General features: G+C 33.0%; 4 protein-coding genes across 5 annotated transcripts; 1 reads left to right on the forward strand and 3 right to left on the reverse strand.

The window, feature by feature from the left end:
- Positions 1-5: 5 nt before the first annotated feature.
- Positions 6-5,002, reverse strand: LOC136415829 (SET domain-containing protein SmydA-8-like). 2 transcript variants are annotated; one of them, XM_066400674.1, is made up of 6 exons: positions 4,701-5,001; positions 3,562-3,956; positions 3,127-3,507; positions 2,911-3,072; positions 2,686-2,855; positions 551-765 (listed from the first exon to the last, which is right to left on the reverse strand). In XM_066400674.1, the coding sequence occupies exons 1-6, from the start codon at positions 4,940-4,942 to the stop codon at positions 631-633; spliced, it is 1,485 nt and encodes a 494-aa protein (XP_066256771.1). In that variant the 5' UTR covers positions 4,943-5,001; the 3' UTR covers positions 551-630. The 2 variants fall into 2 exon arrangements, with proteins under 2 accessions (XP_066256769.1, XP_066256771.1); XM_066400672.1 differs by having other exon boundaries at positions 6-765; positions 2,911-3,507; positions 4,701-5,002.
- A 1,993-nt stretch (positions 5,003-6,995) lies between these two features.
- Positions 6,996-7,509, forward strand: ATPsynE (ATP synthase, subunit E). Its single transcript, XM_066400710.1, has 2 exons — positions 6,996-7,150; positions 7,225-7,509. The coding sequence occupies exons 1-2, from the start codon at positions 7,112-7,114 to the stop codon at positions 7,414-7,416; spliced, it is 231 nt and encodes a 76-aa protein (XP_066256807.1). The 5' UTR covers positions 6,996-7,111; the 3' UTR covers positions 7,417-7,509.
- Positions 7,510-8,379: 870 nt separating this feature from the next.
- Positions 8,380-12,327, reverse strand: LOC136415821 (death domain-associated protein 6-like). Its single transcript, XM_066400658.1, has 6 exons — positions 12,133-12,327; positions 11,331-12,053; positions 10,683-11,113; positions 10,376-10,626; positions 10,024-10,207; positions 8,380-9,967 (listed from the first exon to the last, which is right to left on the reverse strand). Exons 1-6 carry the CDS (start codon positions 12,205-12,207, stop codon positions 9,376-9,378), a joined length of 2,256 nt encoding a protein of 751 aa, XP_066256755.1. The 5' UTR covers positions 12,208-12,327; the 3' UTR covers positions 8,380-9,375.
- Positions 12,328-13,807: 1,480 nt separating this feature from the next.
- Positions 13,808-25,432, reverse strand: LOC136415846 (uncharacterized). Its single transcript, XM_066400700.1, has 6 exons — positions 25,135-25,432; positions 21,624-21,817; positions 21,439-21,561; positions 15,552-15,692; positions 15,317-15,448; positions 13,808-15,103 (listed from the first exon to the last, which is right to left on the reverse strand). The coding sequence occupies exons 2-6, from the start codon at positions 21,679-21,681 to the stop codon at positions 14,877-14,879; spliced, it is 681 nt and encodes a 226-aa protein (XP_066256797.1). The 5' UTR covers positions 21,682-21,817; positions 25,135-25,432; the 3' UTR covers positions 13,808-14,876.
- Between the last annotated feature and the right edge of the window lie 167 nt (positions 25,433-25,599).

Here is a 25,599-nt window from a genome sequence, read left to right on the forward strand (position 1 = left end):
TAAAAATTTCGAATTGGTACGGGGGCAAGTAACACTTGATTTGTTAAATATTTTGGTTGACTACTAGGACATGTGTTTTTTATAGATTCAGACAGTATTTTCTTAAGAAGGTTAAAATAAAAGGTGCAAAATAGCACAGAATGATAGGTTTGTTAGAATCAATAATATCAAGTACTGTAAAATGGAGAGAAATTGTTACGATTTTTAGCCTGCTGTTTGTGAGTCAGTAATAGGAGTATGTATTATCGAATATTTATCAAATTAAAATTTTTTTGGTGTATATTTTAGTAATTTTCTGAAAGCTCTGGAGAAACCATACGCTCAAATACATAACTTAAAGATAATACAGTTACAGTGTACAGTGTTTAAATACAAACCGAAAAGACCTTTCAAATAAGACTAGATTCGATCCCTCATTAAAATTTTTTACATTAATAGTGGTGGGGACAGGATGACAGTGACTCATTGGAACTTGTCATATGTCAAAATGCAATAGTCGACCTGTACCAAATTTTTTCTTTAAACTTAACCGCAACTTGATTATTACAGAGTGGCTCCTTTTAAGTTGTATACACTGTAATTTAAAGCATTGCTGCTCAAGTCACCAAGTCGCATGGCATTTTCGTCCACTCAATCCCAATCCCGGAGGCGAAGGTTCCATCCATTAGTTGAAGATGAACAATTTTTAATCTCTTGCGGCGCTGTGACATCGTGTTCAAGAATTTTGATTGCTTCATGAAGCAGTGCCGAAAGTTTATGGGGGTCCTAAACGAGATTATTACAACTACATTTATATTTACTATCATTTTCTGTTTAATGTAATACTAGTGAAAATGTGACAATTACGCTTGACGGTCAATAAGCATTTTTGTTTTGTCTGCAGTTGCCATGACGACAGGTAAAATTGCTACAATGACAAAAAATAAATCTAACAACAGACAACAACAAATATGTTCACCCTCGGCTCAGGAGAATTTTCGAAAAGGACCTGAAATTATTCAGGTAGTAGTGATGTGGTGGTATTCTAAGTAGCAATTTCATTCACCATCTATTCTACACTAAAAATATCAGGTATCTTCCAACTCTCTCAGTGTAAGCATAATTAGCCAGATCTTGTAAAAATACTTACTATTTTATTGGAATCATTTTTCCAGTTAAAATGAACCAGAAAATACACATATTTTCGACAGAAAAACTTATTAATTCACTTTTCCATCGACATCGAAATCCATTACAAATTCAAAAATGCAATGATATACAAGGGGTTCCATTAAAAAAAAAGAGAGTTAATTACGTTATTGCCTTTCCCTTGTATCAAAATTTATCCCTCTGTAAAACTTGGAACGGATATTTTTTCATCGGGTTCGGTATATTTACTTATGACAATCCCCAGAATTAGAACTTTATTAGATAGAGATTAGAGTTAGAGAGAAAATAGATCGGAAACCGTTCCTGAGATAATAACGGTATTCCAGACTTTTCTGACAATCAATACATAAAATTGCTTTCCAGCCCTAGATTCATGAGAAAATTTGTTGTCCTACGAAACTTGTATATTAACGTATTACTAATTCGCAGCAGAAAAACTAGTATTAACACCTGAAAATCTCTTTTATTCCGGACACCTTTTAGATTCTTGGTACATTATTATGGTATCAAAATATCAAACAGAGACTCCCAAAAACTAACTTCAGTAAATATGATGTAAAGTGTGGAATTTTACCACTAAAGTTCATATATTGTTTTAAACCGTACAAGAAACTCGACTGCCTGAGAACCAAATTACTGATGTAATTGTATACGAACTATAGGGTATAACATATCACAGAGATATTTCAGTGGGCAATAGTACTCCACAAAATAATAAAAAAGGGCTAATATACCCCATGGTCAGAAACGCACCATTTTCGATATACAGGGTGGCAAAGTTTCACATTTTTTTTAATATTTTGCGTTTTTCTCGCGTACACCTTAAGTTTTTTTTTTATTTTCATACACCTATTTTCTTTAAAAACCTCTATAATAAAATATCAAAATCGTCGGTACCTACGTACAAGGTGTTATGTTTTTGGGTCGTGTACTCTCATATATTTTGTACCTTTTGTGAAACACCCTGTATGAATTCTAATACCAAAGTCAAATTCCTTCTTCTATTCTTTAGCTTTTTGGTCTCTTGCTATATTTTCGTATATTTCATAATTTTCTTAGAATTTCCAAAAATATCTATCAATGCAAATTAAGAACGTAAAGTACGTAAGGGATAAAATAATCATCCGAATAGTTATCAACTATCTGAAGCAATTCGTAATATTTAATCAAATTTCTGAAAATAAAAATAAATCTAAACGAATACAAAATTATCAAAAACTGTTAAAAATGTCCTTTAAAAAACATGAAACCTTGCCATCCTATATTTCAAAAATAGTGTGTTTTTGACCAAGGGTCTATTAACATTTTTGCAGAGTGAAATATCTCCATGATGGTGTACTACACTCTGTATATGCGGGTTGAGGATAATTACTCGAACACGCATTTATAACGCAAACCAATACGTGAATATGTAGAAAACATGCGAAACAGGAATGAGGAAATGAGCTTAATTTAGCCTAGCACCTGTGGATTTAAGCCGCTTTCTAAAAATATTTATTTATTCTAAAAGAGGAGAATCTCTCCAGAATTACTCACCACAACGTATTTGGTTCCATTTAATCTATTTATACCTTCCCGTTTACAGCAGAACAGTTCATACAGCAAGAGACCTCTCATTTTGCACTGACCACATTGAAGTTTTTCTAAGAGATTTAGCAAATCAATGCAGATATCTTCTTTGATTTTCAATTGGTCTAGAGTTAATTCTTCAAAAAAATCGTTAGATCTTCCATTGAACATTCCCCGATATCAAATAGTTACCACTCCAAGTATAGCCGGGCTTATGACCTAAAACCCACACAATTTTCCACTTCAATTCCACTGCAACCTGGTTATACTGCGGAACAACCGATTTCAGCTTCCCATTTAACAAATTGTACATAAAAGGAAAGTCACTGGATTCCACCCCCTTCAAAATAGAGCCTGCAGAAATCCAATTAACTTGCAAAAAAGGCAGCCATATTCTAATCAACTGACCTAATAATGTAGTTATTGGTTCAATTTCCAAGCCTGTGGTAATATTTTTGCAATGCTGGCACTGCCAATTGGCATAAGCCTTATATGGATTCACTGGACACACCGGTCCTCCGCATAATTTACACAGAATTGAATTCACAAAGGTGCCAAATTCAGTTGGATCTTTGCACCTGGGACATTTGCAAACGAAGTGTTTGGTTTTATGCAGGTGAAAGAGACGGATGGTCGAGCCCCAAATCAGTCGTGTGTAGCAGTGGAACAACTCAGAATTTTTGGGTATGAAGACCGCTGCTTTCACCACCATTTCGTGCTTAGAGTTGAAAACGTGACTAATGTTCGGCACGCAAGAGTGGTTTGCCAGGCTGGACAAAGGGTAGAGACCTTGCAAAGATATGAATTTTATTCGTGTCAGTTGATATATCAAACGAATGGTACCTCTAACGCTGCTTTGACATCTTTCGTTCCCCAAAGCCACCTCAAATGCATTCGCGTCCATTACACAACACACAAACTTCAAGAATTGTTCGTCTAGTTCGTTAAATTTGAATCCCAATTTTTCCTTCAGAGTATCGATTTCACGGCCGTGGTCATCTCTGTCATGAGCTATTAAGCACGAGACCACTTCCTTGTCGATCTCGTCTAAAAAGAGGCTTCTAATTGGCGTCAAGTTTTCAAACAATTCTTGATTAAATTGCTCTAAAAAATTCGCGTTGAGTTCCAAATATTTCCGAACTGTTTTGCATTCTCTATGGTGGCTAGAGGAGTTCTGGCATGATTGGCTACAAAGCTCTAGTCCGCAGCCGCTAGTGCAGATACGCAAGTTTTCTTTGCTGAAATGTGTACCGTTACTTACAGAGTGCCCTGGAGAAACATGTAGGTACCACAGCTACCAGAAATTCCACAGGTAAAAATAGTGCAATTGAACTCGATTTTCGTACACAAACCCTCGTTTCGTTCCCGCGGTATGCAGCATTCCCCGAAATAAGCGACCTATGTATGTTAAACAACAGATCTTCAATCGAAAATACGTGATTCATAACGCAATGGACTCTGGATAGGTGCGTCTACAGGATCTCACAAGTCGATTTTCAATTGCCGAGATATTGGTATCAGAAAATGTCTTAAAAATTTTTTTTCCATTTGTAATAAAAAACTCTAGATTTCAACAATGAAATGAAATGAAATAATTAATATCATAAAGCAATGTAATTTCGCAAGAACTTCATCGTAAAAAAATATTTTTTGCACTTGTGGCGTAAAACTAATTTACGCAGTTAACACAAAAATAACTCCGGCGCCACCCAAAAATGAAGCATTTTTACGTGTAGGAAAATTAAGTTATGCCGGGCTACTTTCACCTGAGGAATTTATAGAAAGCTTTTATCCATGTTTTTCGGGGACACCATCATTACAAAATAGAGCGTTCATTTAAAAAAGACTTGAAGAAGTGTGCACAAATGTAATCAAGTAAATGCAAACTCGAATGCCCTTCATTTCAAATCCACACTAGATTTCCGTTTTTTATCGAAAGGGCGTTTTGTAATCATTAATGTTACCTAATGTGTGTTGATTACCTGAAGCAACAGACGCATATTCGAGGACACTTCTGTATGCACCTCGGACCAATTATTACCGGAAAATCTTTAAACACCACTTCACCCACATCGAAATCTCTGGTTGCAAACACTCCGAAACCACCTGTATCCGATTGTCTTATTTCCCACCCTGGCGAGTTTCCATCCAGAAGGTGATGTCTCTTCAAAAACGCCTTAATAGTTTCGTTTAAGCCAGTATTGGTTCTTTCGCACCGCCTCATTTCGTTTGTCGAAGTTGAATTAAAATTAAATCAACTGGCATTCGGTAAGATGTTGTGTGAGAAACGTAACTTACCTCCACCTGGAGAGGGAGGACACTTATTTGAATAGGAGTTCAGTGGCGGAGCATTTGACTTAGTTAATATTCGACAATGGATATTTTTGACTCAATTGATATGGTAGGTACATAGCGTGGACAAAATTTTTGTTTCATTGGTCTGGAATTCCAATTTTTTCCACGTTTAAAATCAATTTGCGTATTGTAATTTTTCTTCTCTAAGCCTATTCATGGCTGTTATGGTAAAGTACGAGTTTAGGTCAAACATATCTAGTAAGAATATCAGCAATATAATATTCTCGTTTAGTAGGTTCCAATAGGAATAAATCATCAGGAGAATGTGGAAACTTCAGGAGAGAAATAAACTTTTATTTAAAATATACTTTTTGCGCAATACCTAACTGCGTTAGACTTACAAATACAGGCACATTTTGCGTTCGCCATATTTTCAAGAAATATTATTTGTTTTTGCTTAAAATAAATTTTATATAAATTATTTCTTGAAAACACGGCGAACGCGAAATTCCTCTATATATAGCTTTCTAGCGCACTTAGGTATTTATCAAAACATGCCGATGTCACACGCATTTACTATTTGTGTTATAAATACTTGACTATTTACATGCAAAAACGTGCAAATTTCAAATTATATTATCGTCTTATCGCTTATCATATCAAGATGAGCGAAGTGAAGTTAAATCTTAGAGCGTTTCTCTACTGAACTGCGGTAGTGTGAAGAGACCTCCATCCCTTGTTAACCCAAGAGTAATATATGGTTACGAAGATATAAATGGTGCTCATATAGGACGTCTTGGGCTAAATGTTAAAAATAGTGAAAACTATACAAGGTCTTCAAAAAAATTCAAATATGTACTTTCTTAAATGGAACCTTCTATATATTATTATTCTACTACGTAGGTTTGTTCTTTCTAATTCTGAAAAAAATTGTCCATGATACAAGTTCCTTGACTACGCCAGTGTTTTAACATTATGATCATGGTGAACAATTTATTTTCGAGGAAAATATGTTAATTGGTTTTGATTGAATACGCCTAAACACTTGCAGAAAATAACATCCTTTGACTTTCGACCTCCAAAAATTCCACAAGCAAATGTCACTTGAGGCAATATGATGTAATATATTTTCGTTGCTGTATTTATTTCATGCTACAGATTTAGAACTGAATGAAATAACTGAATTTCTCCACATTAGGCTAACTTTGAAATTATTTAAGTGGCGCATGACTACAACCGAGGATATTTAATATATAGAGCATTACAGCCACGGCTGAACACTCTGTTTATTTGAGCCACTCTGTATTAAGAAAATAAGAGCCATTTTATATATTATTATCCGTAGAATTTAAGTGTTGTGAAAAAAATTATCCAGTATCAGTTCAAGCTCCGATGTAAAATGAAAGTTAATTCCACCGGTAATTTCCTCAAGAAAATCTTGTATGTTTCTAATACGTACATGAAAATTATAATAGGACCGGAATTTTTGAGTTATACGAACAATGAGTGCCCCTATGTATAGAAGAGGTTACTCATATCATAACAAAAATGTCTTAAAAAGAGCTATGGGCACTTTGTATAAAAATTTCAAGACTGCAATTTTGTAAAAAGATAACTTTTTCGAGGAAATGAAAACTATATAGCACAAGTACCACATGCACGTATCTACCACGGTGACCTTAAAGATAACAAAATCTCATCAAGAGTATATTCCGCCTCTTAACTGTGAAATGTTATCCACACGAAAACGCCATACCATCGAGCAAAGAGTGTTCCTGCTGTAACCCGCGCTGTCAAATTGTTGAGTATTAAGTGTAATAGGATTTTTCGGGAAGGACAATCTGAATATAATCGATCCTTATCAGCTGATTTCTAACCAATGTGATTGGTTAGTTAATACCGAACATCAATCCCATTGGTTGAAAATCAGCTGAAAGCGATCAATCCGACCCAGATCGTTCTTTCCGAAATAACCTAATTTTTTTCCCTCATACTTTTTCCTTCTTACTAATTTGCATCTGACCAGTCCAAAAATTGCGTTAACTTAAATTCCGCTCATTAATATTGCTTTTAAATTCAACTTCTGCAAATAATTACTATGTCTGCTGCTCCAGTTCGAGTCTCCCCCCTCATTAAGGTAAAAATCATTAAAGACCCAACCAAATTTTCAGAGTTGGTGAGATTATGTAATACTAATACCTCAATTCCCAGTTCTTCAGATGGAGTTTCCTTGGTGTCGGCGTGGTATATGGGGCTTTCAACCAGAGTAGACTGTCAAAGAAAGAAATAAAAATTAGGGAATATGAGTCGAAGCAGAAAGCCATTCGTGATGAGAAATTGGCCTTCGAAAAAAAGGTAGCTGCTGAAAAAGAACTCAAGGAGTTAGAAGAAATGTCAAAGTGAGCAGAATCATTTGTTAAGCAATGTAGAGGTTAAGTAATAAGAATTGTATGTAAGACATAAACAAAAAGTGCTATAAATTGTTTTTGTAAATTATGAATGTTTCTGTTGAGATCCAGATGATACAACAAACAGTCCCTTTAAGTAATAAACAGGCAAAAACAACTAATCAGCAATCAATATGTCATGGAGACAAACAATAAATGGAACTTTAAACCTGAGAGAGTAATTATATTTGAAGTTTCTTTTCATTTGTCAAGGCAGGTTATAGTCACCAAATCAACAAATATAACCAGAGGTGGTTCCAAAACATTTACAATAATAATTTAATTCAAATTGGCTAAAGGAGAATGTTGGCCATCAGTCTCATTCAGAAATTAATATGTTAAAGGTGCATTTGTAGTACTGCATGTGGTTGTAGGTTGTTAAAACGAAATTTTTAAATCATAATGCATTTGTATCCAAAATCATAAAAAGTATAGAGATTGCAGCTAATTCACATAACTATTATTTTATACCTAATATTGATGTTAATAAATGATTCCTTTTATTTTGAAAACTAATAAAATTCTATTAAGAGTTTAAGAACTATAAAATATCAAAAATTAAAACAAAGTATAAGAAATCCAACTTACTATAAGAGTGTTACAGGGTATTATTGGATTATGATTTGCACCAAAATACCTTAATCCCCAGTTAATTACCAGAAGTTTATGTCAACACATATGTATGTTACTATTCTACTTAGACCATAAAAATAAACATAAATTAAACGGAATAAAAAAATAATGGTCCTAAACTATGATTAAACTCTTTATTTTCGACGATCGTAGAAAAGATTTGTTATAATGAAACATATAGTGTGGCTCAAATTGATGATACATGTTTGGATCTTGAACAACTGAAGAGGTACAGGGATGGTTGAATAAAATGACATTGTAAGGTGGTCACTCTTATAAACACAGACCTATTTCTTCAATTCCTAAGCGTTCAAGACGATTTTGTTCATGACTCAAATTCCGCAGTCTCAAGGCTGGTGAATTATAAAATTCAAGTTTATGGCGAAACCATGTCAGGTACACAGATCATTTGTTAAGTTGCACTTAACAACGTGACAAGAAAAGGATATATTTCTGGGCTTGAAAAATTAAACCGGATGCTAGCAAAGCAGGCCTTGTGAAGACAATAATTCATTACACCTTATTAGCCATCATATGAGTTATACTGACAATCCTTTCCGGTTGTATATTGTTCGATGTCTTCATATGCATTCGCAACATTTTTATTAAAGCCCGAATCGCTTGACATGCGAAAGTCCAATTGACGAAGAATTAATCAATTAAAAAACCCTCGAAAACACGTAAAATTTAGTAATACAACAGAGGTGACAACTGAATTCAATTGGGTACACTGCTGCTTCTGTCGTTAATAGCGTCTTTATTTTTACCAATATGAATATCCAATGCTGTCCATAAAATTAAAAATTCGGTTAATGGAAGGCTACAAGGAGCATATATCCTGGGACACTCGCTATATTCAGAAAAACAAGCCAATGTTATCGTAGTCTCCACTATAGACTGAATCTATTATATTTCAGAAATAACTAATTTTCATGCTTTCTAAATTAGTTTTAATATGATACTGGGTAAAAGTGTACTGATTAAAAAACACTAAATTAAAGAATATTTTCGAAAATACCACCGCCAACTTAAGGGAAGAGGCAGTGATCCAACTCTTAACGTGTAAATTACATGGGATCTAATTATTTCTGAAATTATTGAGATTTGGACTACAACAAATTTTTCTTATGGATTCATTATATGGACACATGCATAAAATATTCTCCTTTCCTGCCGAAACACCCTGTATGTATCAATTTTTATTCTACCGCTGTATGTGAAAATATTTATTAGAAATATGAAGCAGTTTATAACTAAATCTCACCACTAAGTACCATCATATTTAAATCATTTGTTCCTCGCTATGAAACGTCAGACATCCCTCCTTATTTAAACAAGCCAATTCTTCAGTCATAGTATTAGTGTCTATGACATCTTTGATTTTTATATACTCAATATCCTCAACTTTACTGTTTATGTCAGCTTCAGCATCGGTTTGGTTTTCGGTCTTCTCATATCTCCCACCTTTATTCTTACTCTCCTTAGGACTTTCTTTGTGTTTAACCATTTCACCTACATCAGATTTGGTAACAGCTACCGGATCTCTTTTCCCGGATCCACTAGCCCCATTTTCTTTAGAATCTTCCGTGTTTTCAACATTCTTAACCCCATTAGATTTACTTCCACTATGACTCTCTTTTTCTTTATATCCACTATTTTCATTAGGTTCTTTAGGATTTTCTTTAGTGTTATCAGTTTCAAATCCGGTAGAATCAGAGTCACCACGATATCCATCATCACATTCCTTAGTTCCTTTATTTTCCTTAAAATCGTTGTGTTCAAGAACTTCAGCATCAGAGTCACTTGCGGATGCAGGGGATTCCTCTTCATTTGAAGAAATATGATCTCCACCTTGTTCCTGTTTATCTACATAACTATAATAAGTAATAATTCATTATAAATGTAATGTTTTCTTGTTAAAAGATCTTACTGTAAAAAGAATTTATCTAGTTTTTCTTTGCCTTCTCTGTAGTTCTTTCGGAGTGTATTTTCCAAAGATATGTCTCCCGATGCGGGATCCTCAGTATATTCAACGAAATCTAAATGTGAATCATATAATTCCTGTCTTCGTTTTTTTTGTAATATGGAGCCCAGGTATTTAAAACCTTTTTCACCTGCAAGTATCTAATCATTAGTTTCTCAGCCATTATTACTAAATAATTAATATTTTGTTAACTTTAAGAACTAATTTAACAGTTCATTTTCATAGGAGCTAAAAATTTTAATTTATATTTGTGCCAATAAAACCATGCATATAAATGTGAAATATTAAGTAAGCCTACTCTCAGTTTTTATTTCCTGTTCAGATAAGTCCAGCTTATGCTTAGTCACAATCTTCCTTATGAATTTTTCAAATTCATAATACGTAGGGAAATGCACACTATTATTGTATTTTTTACTCAACGCCTGATTAATTTCATTATACTTTGATTGTACGAATGAAATTCTGTCGTAAACCGGGCGTCCGCTAAAGGGATTACGTTTGATGTAAACACAATACTTTGCATATACTTTTTTTAAACGACTCTGGTACCTGAAAATGTATTAACAATACAACTAACTGACATTTGAAGTTAGAAGGTAAATCACCTATCAAGAATCATGTAGGATGAGTTGCCATCTTCCTCAAATTCTACTTCAGCTGCCTCTAAATGCTTGATTTTTTTTCTCAATAATTTCATAATTTTTTCCAATTTTTTTACTTTGGGCAAATGTTCTTCCTCAACCATTATACTGGTTGCTGTGATATGGGACTTTAAATGACTAAATATTTTGTGAAAAGCTATCACTGCCATCTTAGCTGCTCCACTATTGGGTGCTTTTTTTATTGATTCAATGTTATGCTTCAAAAGATTTTGGAACATAGTCTCATTAACATGAGACGCACTTTTTTTAAAATACTTTTCCAAGATAGGAACTTTTGTAGGCAACATTTCTTCAAATGTTGAACTTTTCAGACTCTCTTTGACTATTTCTAGGAAGGCTTCTAGTAGAGCTCTTGATTCTGGACAAACATTTTCCTGAATATGAGAGAAAAATAGTATCAATAGACGTTTTGCATGATTTACTATTTGCATTATTTTATTCTTGCTTTTCTTTATTTAGCAATGCTGATACACTGGTGAACATGTCAATGAAATAAATTCTACTCTAAGGGCACTAATGCCAGCAATGCTGAAGTTTGTCAAAGTACCTGTGAATTGACCTGTATATAGTTTAAGTAAATCAACATTTTACCTCTTTGGACACATTTGGAAGTATGGATCTTTCAGAAAAATTTTCAAGTGACTCAATATCTAAATTTTCCTTCTCAGTTTCCTCATCTGAATCAGGAATTACAATTGCTTTCTTAGAAGCAGTATTTTCATCAATTTTATTACATGAAGAGCTTATTACCTCTTCATTGCCTTCAATACCCCCACTTTCTGAAACATCATCAGGTCCTATTGTAATTACTTCCGTTTCAGGAACTGGAATTTGTGCTTTACTTTTTGAACTAATACTACTTTTCAGTTTAGAAGTCTTATTGTCATCAACAATAATAATAGGTTTTATTGTTTCGTTTAATAAAGACCTTCTACTTTCATTTTCTGCTTTTTCCTTGCTTTCAGAGTCACTGTCACTATCAAGCAATGAAACTGTCTCACTTTTTTTTTTCCATATAGTCACTCCATTCCGCTTAAAGGCAACATCACTCCCCATGATTGAATCAATGAGTGCATTAATCTCTTGAGAATTGCAAATGTTAGAAGCAGGAGATTTCTTGCCATTAACTGTAATTGCACCTGAAGTACTACCTGATGTTCTTGAAGTGGATGTCGCATCATCATCATCAGAATCCAAACTAACAGTTTCAATTCCTTTTTTCTTGCTAATTTGTTTTTTTTTATATTTTGCTTTTGATATTGGAAACATGGATATGGAAACGTTTGGGACAATTATTGGGCTTATCTTCCTTCTCTAAAATTGGCCAGGTTAATGTTTACCCTCAGATATGTTTTGTTTTGGTTTAAATTAATATTTTTATTTAAATTGCTACCTTTACAGATGGCTCTTTTAGCTTGTTCTCCTCATCAGAAGAGCTCAAAGAAATAACTTGATCAGGATTAGACATGTTTTCTCCTTCAGAACAGTTCTTGATTTCTAAAATTTATAAACTATAACCTTTTTAATTAATATTTCAATGAAAAACTGAATAACATCCTTCAAGGCGTTAGACACAAAACACACAAGCACCAAGCGAAGCCAAAATGTCAAACGCTATTGACAGTTGACAATGACTAGACATGAACAATATTTTATACCAGTGACCTTGATGATTATAGGAACAACTGGTGACTTAATGAACACTTTCAGACCCTCGAAATACTTAAATCTGACTACAAAATGTAAATCGCTTGGTAAAACGGCTCGATTACACAAGACTCCCCATATTAGACTTTGCATTTTAAAAGTCAAATAAAAACTTTCTAATCGAAGTAAAAAAATCTCTTATTGGACTAATATGTAGCTAATTCTATGAGATTTATTATTAATTTAAATAACTATTAAATTTAAAAAAAAGTCATGTCTTCTAAATGCCCTCCATCAACTTCAATGCAATTTCGAGTTTTAAGTACAAAATTTTGCATCACCCAGTGAAGTAAATCTTAATCTATTCTTGCAGTTTCATTTCGAATCCACTCTTATAGCTCCAGAATTATTGCTGGACGACTTTTAAAAACAATTATTTTAAAAATTTTTATCCCTGCTTCTTCGTCGTTAGCGTGAAAATTCTCGCACACCGTTTATCAAAACACTTTATAATCTAAAAATCAGTGTTTGGTGTGGTGTAACAAATATTCTGGAGCTAAAAGAGTGAATTCGAAACGAAACTGCAAGAATATATTGAGATATACTTCATTGGGTGATGCAAAATTTTAAACTTAAAATTCAAAATTGCATTGAAGTTGATGGAGGGCATTTAGAAGACTTAACATTTTTAAATTTAATAGTTATTTAAATTAATAATAAATCCCATAGAATTAGCTACATATTAGTCCAATAAAAGATGTTTTACTTCGATTAGAAAGTTTTTGTTTGACTTTTAAAATGTATAGTCTAATATGGAGAACCCTGTAGAATGTTAGAAATTATAATTAACATTGTTGGAAATTGTTATTGGTTGTGCGGGGAAATTGTTTGATATGTATTGATGGATGATTCATTTAAGATTGGGGTGTTAATAAGAATATGTTGTTGTATATAGTATATTATTGTGTTTGTATTAGTCTAGAAGAAGACTAGAATTGATGTTGAACGAATACTTATTTAAAGCTAAACATTTTAATGTAAGAAATATTTTTAATTCATTTAAAAAGTAATATTTTTTTTATTTATTAAGATCTTAAGAGTAACCGTTTCCTCTCATAATTTAATTTTCATTTTATTCGCACCCCAGCACAAATACAGGTTAAGTTCTCCATTATAATAATAAGAATAATTTTTTCTATTCCACCAAAATATCAAGAGTCCCCAATCTTCCCAATTAAAAAAAATTAAGTAAATATTCAAATCGAGACCGGCCTTAGCAAGCATGACATCGTGGGCGAAACTTTTAATCATCATTCCTCTGTCTCCAAGAAACAATACCGACCAGGAAAGTTTGCCGCCCTAGACAGTCGCCCAACCTCCTCCCTTCCCTCCCACTCCAAAAGCCGGTACTAGAATGACTATTTATAAAAATGGTACCTTTATTGGTAAAGAAAATACAATGTGCATTACTGTATCTACCAGAGAGGTATTTACATAGTAAATATACTAAATGTAATTCACCTACAACCATAAGCAGCTTCACTATACGTTACTTATTGTAGGAAACGGTAATTCCGAGAGTACACAATTGCATACAAAGCATTAAAACCCTAATCATGTTTGTAAACTTTTTGTGCATAATCTAAAAATAATTACAGCAAACACTAGAATTACTGTTAATTCTATTGAGTGTGTGAAGGATGCGTTTCACACATTGCGATCCTTTTACAAATCCATATTTTCGGGTATTAGAAAATTTTGGAGGAAATTTTTAACTTTTCTTCTAAAATTAAGAAGGAAAAAGAATGCATCCCTTATAATTTATAGCCCTGGGGAAATCCATACTACTCTCATACGAAAACGTTAAGTTTATTCTTGATGACATGGTGAAAGAATTTCTTATAGTTTCAGTAATTGAACCTAGAGTTAGTTCATTTGTTACCAGTGATTCAAAAGTCAGAGAAAAATGACGTTACAATATGTATGGATTCCATGATCCTGAACAACCCAGAAATTTGGTACAATTTGTATAGTGTCGATCGGTCATACATACATGTATGTCCCCATATCGACGATTTAAACTCCTGGACTAATATTTTGTTCGCTCGGACCGTGCTGGTGCCAGTCTATGTATACGTGTTATAAATGAGTCATCCTATTTCTTAGTTATTAAATAAACCGATATCTACACTAAAAACTTAAACTAATTAAATTTTAAAAAATTACTGCAGGTAAATTTTTAACTTAATTTTTAGCAAGATAGTTCAGATTAATTTGGCATTATAATGTATAATTATTCAAATTTCAAAAACAATATTAAAAACTTAAGTAGCTACAGATTCATCAAAATCGAGATCAAAATTACAATTGATAATGATTAAGAAACTTTCGAAATACGCTAGTTATGGGCTTGAACAAATGATTAGATTGCTAATCATCAAAAAGTTATGGCTAAATTTAATCGAATATAAATGATTTTTTATACACCAGCTACCTGCTTTTACAAAATTCACCTAGCAATACAGACAACTCCGAATTAATATTTACAAATAACACACATGCTAATACCAAGTAAATTGAAAATTTGGAATTACTGGCCATGGAACTAACTTTTTCAACACTTTTAGTGGTCTCTTTAATCAAATGAGAGATAATGGTAGTTTCTTCTAAGTGTTGAATCTGTTGGTCTGCTACAGTGAGTACCATAGGTTGATCAGCTGAAATTGACATAAGTACTTAAAAAATAATATAACTTTTTTCTCCTAAAACACAAGTATTTAATAGACCAATACACTTTATTGTTCCTACTCTTTATTTAAGGCATAAGATTTTGTAGGCAGCACATCCGCTGCTGTCCTATATAGATTTCAGCATTCATTTTCTATATGATACAAAAACTGTGCCATATATATCTTTACTCTCCTACTTACATATGCATCTTCTGCTTTTATAAGGGCTATGTCCAGCCTTACAGGAACAATTCTTGTGGATGCATGCAATTTTTTCCTGACAATCCGCCCCACAATAACATTGGCGATCATGATCGCACAGGTCGTGTAAATCTAAAAGGTTTTATAGCAACTTTCAATCTTAATTTATACTTGCATTTATCTGGAATATATTTTACCGGTATAACTAACTAAAATATTCTATGTTTAACGGTACCTCTGTTTTTAACGCACTGTCCATTATGCAAATGATGGAATGCTTTGCAAGCGCATTGGTTTTTCTTGGTACACATACTTTTAATTCCTAGGGCTTTGTGGCATTCTTGTTTCTTAGAACAGGTCACCCTTGGATTGGCCACTGAAAGATGTTCACAGAATATATATTGTATCCAAAGTAAAGAAGGTCGATTGTATATACAAAGTGTCTGTAAAAGATCTTTATAACGCTCTACCACAGATTCTTCAGATCAAAACAAGACGATTTGGCTATATTTACTCTAGTCCAAAAGTTGATAACAACAATGTTAGAAGGCATCAAAGTTGAAAATTAAAAATAAATTTTTTATCACATTTTCCATACTGTACAACATAAAAACGAGAAAGTTAGTGTAGGGGAGTTTTTTGAGACGTCGAATTCATATCTACATATTTAATTGATTGAAAGAATTTTGCCTCCTGATATAAATGATTTTCGAATGCAGTAGTGTATTTGGTCATCGTTTCTAAGTAAAAAAGGTATATCGTGATATTGTTAGGAGGAGCTGTTTACGAGATAAATGCATTTGAGTAATTTAGGTGTAAGATTTTAGATTATTTATCTACTACAAAAAAGATACTCTTGATAAAACTTTTAATAATTCGCAGTAGTTTTACAAAAAAACTTAATTAAAAAAATGTGAATGCAAAGATATCATAAAAAATATCATAAAAATTGTTGAAAGTGTCCATCATTTGCATGTATACAAAGATTTATACGTCGAAGAAAAAACTGTCGATAACGAAGAACAACTGTGGCAACGTATTTAAGATGCAATAAATAATATTAGAAATAAAGAAGTTATGCAAAAAATACATTTTAATTTTTTTTGGACGTATAAATCTTTGTATACGTGCAAATAGTGGACACTTTCAACAGATTTTGTGATATTTTTATATCTTTGCATTCATGTTTTTGAAATTAAGTTTTCTTGTAAAATTACTGCGAATTATTAAAAATCTCATCAAGAGTACCTTTTTTGTAGTCAATAAATTGTTTAATCTTAAATTTTACACCTAAATTACTCAAATGCATTTATCTCATAAACGAGTCCTCCTAACAATATCAACAAGGTATACCTTTTTTACTTAGAAACAGTGATCAAACACACTACTGCATTCGAAAATCATTTATACCAGGAGGCAAAAAATTTCAATCAATTAAATAGATATTAATTCGGCGTCTTCAAAAACTTCCCTACATTCACGGTTTTAAGTTGTTCAGTATGTAAAATATGATAAAAAATTAATTTTTAATTTTCAATTTTGATGGCTTCTAAGCGCTGTTATAATCAACTTTTGGACTAGAGTAAATGTGGCTAAATCGTCTTGTTTTGATCTGAAGAATCTGTGGTAGAGCGTTGTAAAGACTTTTAGACCTGTAGAATTGGGTAAAATAGGGGAAAAATTGTGCAATTTCAAAACCTAATTTTTTAGATTTTCACAATTTTTTAAATGTAATTTTACCATTAAACTAATCAACAATGCAAAAATTTCAAACATACAATACAAAAATGTTGAAGCTTTAAGGACAAAGGAGAAAAAAGCTCTGCTACCAGCGAAAGCGTAAAGTTGCAAAGTATTGAAACGAGTAAAATGGTTTTGGTTATTGTGGTTGAAAAGTACAGTAAGCCTTGGCCTCATAGTACTGTTAATAATTATTCTGTACATTAGAACGTGGATTTTACGAAAAACCTTGAGGCACTTGAGTGCGCTATGCCTTTGCGTGTTAGTTGACACAGCTCTAGAGGACCTCAGCTGCCCGTTTACTGTCTCTTGAACAAAACCTCATTGGGAGACGTTTTATCTCTGATACGTATCTTAAAAGTTTACATGTTATTATTTACGTCTCAGCTTTCACCCCCCTCACCGCAAAAATACCGTTATATACCGGAATGGCTATTAAAGAATAAAGTACTTACTGCATTTTACCAAGATTTTTTTACGATTCCTGTATATAACAATCATGCGACCTTTTGAAATCATTTTCAAAAACCTTCCCGTTTTTTCTTTTCCCGATTTTGATATTTCTGAAGATTTTTGATATATTGGACCGTGGGCAGACCTATAATCAGCGACTGCGCATATTCCGGACAGAGATTTCCAGGGGAAACCCCGGTTGTTTACGATTTTCATATTTGAATCAACATCGCAGTTTAGCATCAAAATGTTTTTTCTAGTCACGATTTCGATTTGTTTGCTCTCGTTTATAATTTTTATATCAAATAAGCCTGCATTTTGAGCCTGTAAATTGAAATTAAAAATAGCACAGCGCCCCAAATTATGTCCTTATTGGGATGGGAATAAATAGGTTTGAAAAAGGCATTTTGCTACAACTTCACATTTCCATCAATGAAATTCATTGTCTCCTAGGCAAAACGACTTAATATGGAACTGAATTTGGGATTAACTGATGCCTGGACATGTATATCAATCGATAAGGGGCTCTAAAATTTTAAACGAGCTTGTTGCATCGTTGGTAATAAAATTAGGAGAAATCGCTTGATGACCTTAACAATTCAGTTTAGTTTTTGTTACCAGGTCGTAAAAATTTATGCCATTCTTACGAGTTCCATACGTTTAGGAATAGCCGCTTTGTTTATAAATCATGTAATTAGATCACATCTTATAAGCTTCAAAGGTTAATTTTTTTTTAATTGATGTTAAATGTGTAGTCTGTTTTTAAAATGAAATTAAACTGATTTAAATTCTGATTTGTCAGTGACGGCGCCGATGTACGCTTATTTTACACATTTTCTGCCGTCTTACGAGTAAAGATTAGAAAAACCAAGTGAAAACACTCCTGCAAATTTTGTAAAAACTTCAGGAGTAGCGATATTCTGCCTTTCTTACTGTTCCCTCTTAAAATGTCTTTTTATGATGTAACTGATCCTGATGGTCAACTATGAGGAGAGGACACGAAACCCAGAAATTTTACAAGATATTTCTAATAAAATTCTTAAAAATATATTTACGGGCTATTAGACACAATACTCTCGTGGAACACCCACGGGGTTCATCCTGATAATATAATTGTTTAATAACAGTGTGAATGATAAATAATTACAAGTGTCGTAATAGTTGAACTGTTCTTGAGCTATTTAACAATTTTTAGAGGGCCATAAATTACTGCCGTGCATGCCGGTTTCTGTGTGTAACTAACCTTTAACGACTAACCTTTAATTACTGTCGGTTTCGACTTAGATTTATAAGGATAGAGTTGGAACAAGGAGGTGGCTAACAGTTCTATAGACAACTCCACTCATGAGTAAACCACATAAAAGTCATCAAAATAAAATTTGCTATCAGATAAATCAGAGTCCTTGTCAGGAGGAACCAAAAGAATTGCAAGTGGGTGAAAAATTAGATATATTTGAGTGTCATCCATAATTATAACTTGTTTAACCATTGTTTAAACATCGCTTCCTTTTTAATTGTCTTTATCGACTGTTTTGATTTTTTTTTCATGGCATTGTCTTATTAAATCCCCTTTGAGTTCATATTATGAGCTTGATATTTTTTCACTTGTCCTTTCATACCTACTTTCTTTCTGGTATAAACCACTCGACACGTTCCAACATTCTCGAGCTGCACTCTCGTGATGTTGATACAAACAGGTCTCGCTACTAGAAATATTTAACAAACACAAAAAATAGCCGGCTACATCTGAGCTCTTGTAGTGTTACTTCCGACAATCACAAAATTACCAATTTTAGCGCTTCTACCAGGGAATAGAAGTAGGAAGACGCAAGTCTCCATAATTAACCCACAAAAATATCTTTTGTTTCTTCTTTTTGCTAACACACATGGGGCGACAAACCCATTTAATTGTCATGTTCCTGCATTTCTGTTGTGTCTTCCGGGTCTCCAGAAATAAGTTTATAAATCTGACTAAGACCCGATTGTACAAGTAAGGCTTAAGTTACGCTTAACTTACGCTTTGGCTCTCTGAAGCCCTTTTATAAAAAATCTATTATTAATTTGTAACCGCACTTGGGAGGGCTCAAATAAGCTGACCCTTAATTTGAGCTTGGCTTAGAGTAGTGATTCGCTCACTGTATTTTGGGACATCTAGAACATGAATAAGTAATATTCATTTAAAAAGAAGTCATCATGTTTATTAAAATTGTAATAACTGTGAAGTGCAAAACTTCGATTTTATTTCGAATTGCATACAAACGTTATTTTTTTTAAATCAGCAGAAGTGAAATAGATATTTCAAGCTGCAAACGGTAACTGTATATTAAAATTTATGAGAGCATTTGAAAGAAATGGAAGCTTTATACGACTTTTCCCACCCTTTGCGTGTCTATTTAAACGAGGTGGTTATTGCTAGTTAATGGGAAGCAAAAATAAATATATACATTAAGCTGACAGACCCCTCAGGGCCATAAATTTAGTTGGAAATGCTCTCAAAACTACTAACAAATCTGAATGTTGATGAATTTGAATAAACTACAAATTAATGATAATAGAAACCTACGACATTTTTTGGGTATTGGCGAATCCAAATTAAATATTCCAAATTATTAAACTATTAAATTAAATTAAAATAAAAAACTTTATTAAAAATGGGTACAGAAGATATTAAGATTCTATTCTTCTATTATATTAAGAATCCGCTTGCAAATAATTAGTAAATAAGAAATGCAATAAAAAACTTTGAAAGATAATGTTAAAAACACTATACTAAAGATACTAGAGCCGATTGATTGATATTAATAACATTTATCTAGTACTTCCGGTTTAACTGAAAATTACCTTAACTTTCAATTTTTAAATGTAATACCCTACATATTTTGTCTTTTTTGGAATCTAGAGATCATTTTTAGTCAAAAAATATGTTATTTAAAGAAAAAAAAATGTTTTGTAGTTTTTTCATGTCGAGCTACGCCAGTAAGGTATACGTATTAGGCACAATTTTACATCAGAATAATAAGGAAAAATACTAATTTGTCATTTTATTGAGTACTTTTTCTTTTATAAGGAATTTAAATACCGAAAACAGTGATGAGCCACCATGTTGCCATTTCAAAAATGGATGATAAATGGGAAAAACTGTTTTTCGATATTTAAATTTCTTATAAAAAAAAATGCTCAATAAAATGTCAAATTACTATTTTTCCCCATAATTGTGACTTAAAATTGTTCCCAAAACGTATACCTCAATGGCGTAGCTTGACGTGAAAAAATCGTTCAAAAATATATATATTTCTTAAATGACATATTTTAGACTAAAAATGACCTCTAGATTCTAAAAAAAAATTATAGGGCATTACATTTAAAAATCGAAAGTTGAGGTCATTTCCTGTTAAACCGGAAGTGCTAGATAAACGTCATTAATGTTAATCAATCGGCTCTATTCTCATATAGCTTCTCTCTAAATTTCAACTTTCTAAGTTTAAAAACAACAAAATTATAAGGTCGAACCACCTTCCTGAATCACCCGGTATATGTATTTTGTCCTTATACTTAGTATTTTAGGAATATGTTAGGAGTTAGGAGAATATACTCAATTCACATTGCGCTATAAATGCAAATAATGCATGGTTGAGGCGTGGCGTTCCGATTGTCGCGTTCCCATTGGTCTGTTGGGTATTTGCCTTATTACTATTGGTCACCAGTCACGTACGATTGTTTACATAGTCGACATCGGTAGTCTAAATGCATTATAATTTCAAGACTAGTTTTACTTATCGACGCAGAATACGTCCATTTAAGTTCTGCTATAAAAAGTAAGCTGCCCTGTATAAACCAATTTTTATTATACTCTACATACCGAAAGATGCGTAAAGATGTCTCGCGTTTTTAATAATTATAAGTGGCCCAAAAAAATTAGTGATACTTACAAGGGACACAGGAATCGTACCAGACAGCAAAATTTTCTCTACATGCACACACGCCTCTGTAGCAAATTGTATCGATGGTCCCACAATCGTCATCGGTGTCGCATGGACCATGTAGTGCGGATCCTACAAATTCATTTTTTCGTTACATCATTTTAATGTTCTCAAAGATAAGAAAAAAGCACTACCTAGTGCTCCGCTGAGCCAAACAAAGACAAATATTAAAACTAGTGTGATACGCATCATGATTTTTCGCACCACTTTTCAATGAAGAGATATCAATGAGGCTCCGTCTGTTAGGCTCCAAAAACACCATTCATCAGATGATTTTTTTAAATTGTCTTATCTTCAATTTGCGGTAGTAAATAGTGTCTGGCATGATCTGGAATATTAATATTGTTGTTATTAAGACTATCAATAGTTCAGTCACATTATAGTATATTGCTTTGAAATGAGCAAAAGTTAATAATAATGAACAATGTTAGTACTGTAGATCTTTAAATTTACTTAGGAAAGCCCCAAATTCCCTGATAATCATATGTAAGCCATAATCTTAAACCTTCGATGATGGATTTGTTATAATAGATGAATGAATAATTGACGAGTATAATTTACATTACTTGCAAGCCGCAAAGGAATTGTCATGGACTCATTAGCATCAATTAACTTTTTTCTTATTTCCTTTTAATTGACTTTGTAAACATGTATTGTATCAGTTTTAATTAACGCCATTTGACATACAGGATTCTTGATTAATGCGCAAGCGCGGCATTCAAAATAACGTTTACGTTTAAGTTTTCTGGATAACTTATGTAACTGCAATTATTATTTATTAAAATGGCTAAATGCGATTATTGTAAAAAGACCTCCAGATGTGTTCATATGTATGGTGTTTAGAGTATCGTAAAGTCTATTTTAATCTATTCCAACTCTTGCGCGATTAGGCTCTATGAAAAAGAACGGAAACATAAATTTTGGGACATTGCACATGTATCATAACTATAATTACGCAGTGTTGTATTATTATTAAAAACGTTGAGTTATTTAATGCATGAGAATTATTTTTCTTATATGTGCCACCTATATACGGTGTAACATGTTATCATGGAGGCTTCAGGGAGCGAGTACTCTGAAAAATAATTTAAAAATGCTAATGGACCCTTGGTCAAAAATGTACCTTGTTTAATATACAGGATGACGAAGTTTCAACCTTTTCTCATATTTTGCGTTTTTCTCATGTGTGTCTTGAGTGAAATTTTTGAAACTTGAAATATCTCCATGATGATATGTATATCCTGTAGAATAGAGCCTCTATAGGAAAATCATATTTTAAGTAAATAATAAGTATGTTGTTTGTGTTATTGAACCGGCACACATTTATTTTGGTGGTAATGTAAAAGTAAATTGTTTTATATATGGTCTTTGCTTCAAATATTTTAGTAATCAGAGTACTTCCACTTTTCTGCACAACCAAATTTTCTGCTATTTTCTCATGACAAAAACGATAAATGTTCCATCGAGTGCAGGACACCCTGTATAAGACGTAAGTTGTCACTTCCTCTGATTTGATCACCATAGATTAGTGCCCAGTTTGCCAAAAAAAAAGGGGCAAACTATAAATAACAATGCTACATCCACTTCTTCTGGATGGTTGAGTGCACCAACCTTCCCCAACTTTGGGACTTTTAGGGCTACTGAACCATTGTTATCGTGACTTGTGCATGGGGAGTCCTATAAAATGAATCCTCCTAGATTCATTAGACATTGCGCATAAATAAAAATTCTGAACTAAACAGGAAGTTAGACACAAAAAATGGGAAACAAATTTTACTGAATATTACTTAAATATTTTATGGTATAATAAATGATAGGGATCTTCTTACTAGAGAAACAGCAACATCTGAACAAATATTACGTGTTTTTTTTCTCAGCAGGGAGCAATTCATTCAAATAATAAACAACTTATTACAGCACTCCATTATCTCCGAAGATGTATGCGTATTATATTCAATTACTGAACAGGACATGATCATTGTAAATCATATACAGTCATACGCATTTAAGAACGCACACTTGTATAACGTGTTAAAGCTGTCTGGCCTCTAATTTTACGATCATCTCAAAAACTGAGAAGTTATTGTTTGCACATGGCGCTTAAATATTGATTGAGCTTTATTCGAAAAAATAGCACATCTTGCCAGATGAGCCAATATAGGAAGATCACCGAGAGAAACAAACGAAAAAATGAAATAAAGCGATTTTTCGATTTTTATATAACATCAGTAAAAGGTTATCGAGTCCAAGTTTATTTATGTTGTCTATTTTTGCTTTAAAGTCAAAGACCTTCATAATTACAGGCGGGAGCATTTTGCGTGTATAAACCACCATTGGATACATCAAGCCGCATATACTGGCGATGGCGCTAAATGATTTGATTAATTCCAGTTAATTCAATTTAGGTTCATCGAGCCAACTTGAAGCTAAAAACACGGTTAATGCGAAGAACACAGGTCAAAAATGGCAAAAACAACTAGATAACATTGGTAATTTTTTATGAAAATTGGTGGTGAAACTCTGATAAAATTTGGAGGTGATTTAAGGGCAGCACTCGTAGAGCGGTTGAGAGACTGTTTTTATCCTCTTTGTTAGACAATTCTACCTTTCCAATTTATTTGATTCCTTAATTTTGACTTGAATTCAGTTTTTAAAATAAACTAAATTTTAAATATTCCCCTGCAAAAACATAATTTGTTTTTTGGTTGGGATCTATTGATTTGTTTTTCTGTGATTGACAAAAAAAGTGATTGAGTGAAAATGTGACTAATATCACAAAACAGGCTGTAAAGAGGCACTTCACTCACAACTTGTGTCTCGTTAAAACGCAACTTTTTGCCAATTGGAGCAGAAAAACGTTTCAGTCCGGCATTTTCAATCTTGTCCACTGCATATCGCAATTTAATTAAACATTTTTTTGTTAAAGCACTTTGAAAAATGACACATAAAAAATTTTTGGCTAGACTTTCACACTGGTCGTTTCCGTAACGGCATATGGCCTAATTCTGTAAGCCATAACGTTAGTTTTAACATTCCGTTAATATTTGAATGGGCGCAAATGTAAATTGGTAAGAAGTGGTTTTGTTTCCGTTAAAATTTATATTGTCTTTTACTGCTTTCCAAAGGCTCATTAAGACATAAACAGAGATCCAAATTCTATAAGTTCTTTTGTGGTACCAAGAAAACTTGTAGTTCTTTCACATGAAGTAACGTAAAATATATTTTTTTAATGATTAGCGTTTATCGGATTCGACTTCTAATGTTGCTTCTGAAAACTGTCTATAATCTGATAAATTCTAGAGCTGGTTTTGACTTCTAGGAGCTGCATCTAGAGAAAAAATTGGCGCCGATTTTCAAACACCTGGGTCCGCAAATGTTTCTGAGGTACAGGGTATGTTAAATATAATACAAAAGCTCTAACGGGCGACCACTAAAGAACTCCTCGTAAACGTAGGACGTTGATTAAGCAATTTGCCATAAAAAAAAACTGACTAATAACTGATAGTAAATGAATTTATCCAAGACATTCCTCCGATATTCCAACGCTTATTTTAAGTTTTTTAACGACCACCCTATAGCATTAAAAAAATGAATACAGCATTTATGAGAATTTTTTGCTTACTACTTACAAAATCGAAGACTTACCTTCTTACACTTTAGCAGTAAAACAGCTAGTCATTTCACGCACTGGTCACGACACTACAATTTTCTTCTATAAGACATTTTCTGGCTAAATATTCTGTATCTATATCAATATATTTATTCTCAATAATATTTCTTTTTTCAAATCCGCAAATTCAACCACTCAACCATTCGTGAAAAAAGTCGGTTGAAGTTTTTGGTTGAAGCCTGCAAGAAGTTGGAGCCTCAATGCGATGCTGAGGATCGCGGGTGTCAAGTCTGACTGTACGCACACCAAGAATTTTGTGACTTTTGTCGCACTATGAGCTCGAGTCTCGGGCTCTCGAGCATTGGAGCGTATACAGCTTTCATTCATCCAACTTGGGGAGTTTTCGTCTTGATATTGTTCCTGTCGAGGATGAAATATACCAATATTTTAAAAATAATTTGGAAAAAAGGGTTATTTAATTCCGCTAAAAGGCTGCGAGG

The sequence above is a fragment of the Euwallacea similis genome, chromosome 21 (genome assembly GCF_039881205.1).
Source record: "Euwallacea similis isolate ESF13 chromosome 21, ESF131.1, whole genome shotgun sequence".
Classification (NCBI taxonomy): Eukaryota; Metazoa; Arthropoda; class Insecta; order Coleoptera; family Curculionidae; genus Euwallacea; species Euwallacea similis.

Excerpts from the sequence above, each read along its gene's own strand:
- LOC136415846 (XM_066400700.1), bottom strand. The coding sequence starts at position 21,681 with ATGATGCGTATCACACTAGTTTTAATATTTGTCTTTGTTTGGCTCAGC. Across the intron at positions 15,693-21,438 it reads GTACGATTCCTGTGTCCCTT|TGGCCAATCCAAGGGTGACC; the intron begins GTAAGTATCACT and ends AACATCTTTCAG. Across the intron at positions 15,104-15,316 it reads TAAAAGCAGAAGATGCATAT|CTGATCAACCTATGGTACTC; the intron begins GTAAGTAGGAGA and ends TGTCAATTTCAG.
- ATPsynE (XM_066400710.1), top strand. The coding sequence starts at position 7,112 with ATGTCTGCTGCTCCAGTTCGAGTCTCCCCCCTCATTAAG. Across the intron at positions 7,151-7,224 it reads GAGTCTCCCCCCTCATTAAG|TTCTTCAGATGGAGTTTCCT; the intron begins GTAAAAATCATT and ends CTCAATTCCCAG.
- LOC136415821 (XM_066400658.1), bottom strand. The coding sequence starts at position 12,207 with ATGTCTAATCCTGATCAAGTTATTTCTTTGAGCTCTTCTGATGAGGAG. Across the intron at positions 12,054-12,132 it reads TAAAAGAGCCATCTGTAAAG|AGAAGGAAGATAAGCCCAAT; the intron begins GTAGCAATTTAA and ends GGCCAATTTTAG. Across the intron at positions 9,968-10,023 it reads CTAGATAAATTCTTTTTACA|TTATGTAGATAAACAGGAAC; the intron begins GTAAGATCTTTT and ends TACTTATTATAG.
- LOC136415829 (XM_066400672.1), bottom strand. The coding sequence starts at position 4,942 with ATGAGGCGGTGCGAAAGAACCAATACTGGCTTAAACGAAACTATTAAG. Across the intron at positions 3,508-3,561 it reads ATGTCAAAGCAGCGTTAGAG|GTCTCTACCCTTTGTCCAGC; the intron begins GTACCATTCGTT and ends TATCTTTGCAAG. Across the intron at positions 766-2,685 it reads ATGGAACCAAATACGTTGTG|GACCCCCATAAACTTTCGGC; the intron begins GTGAGTAATTCT and ends AATCTCGTTTAG.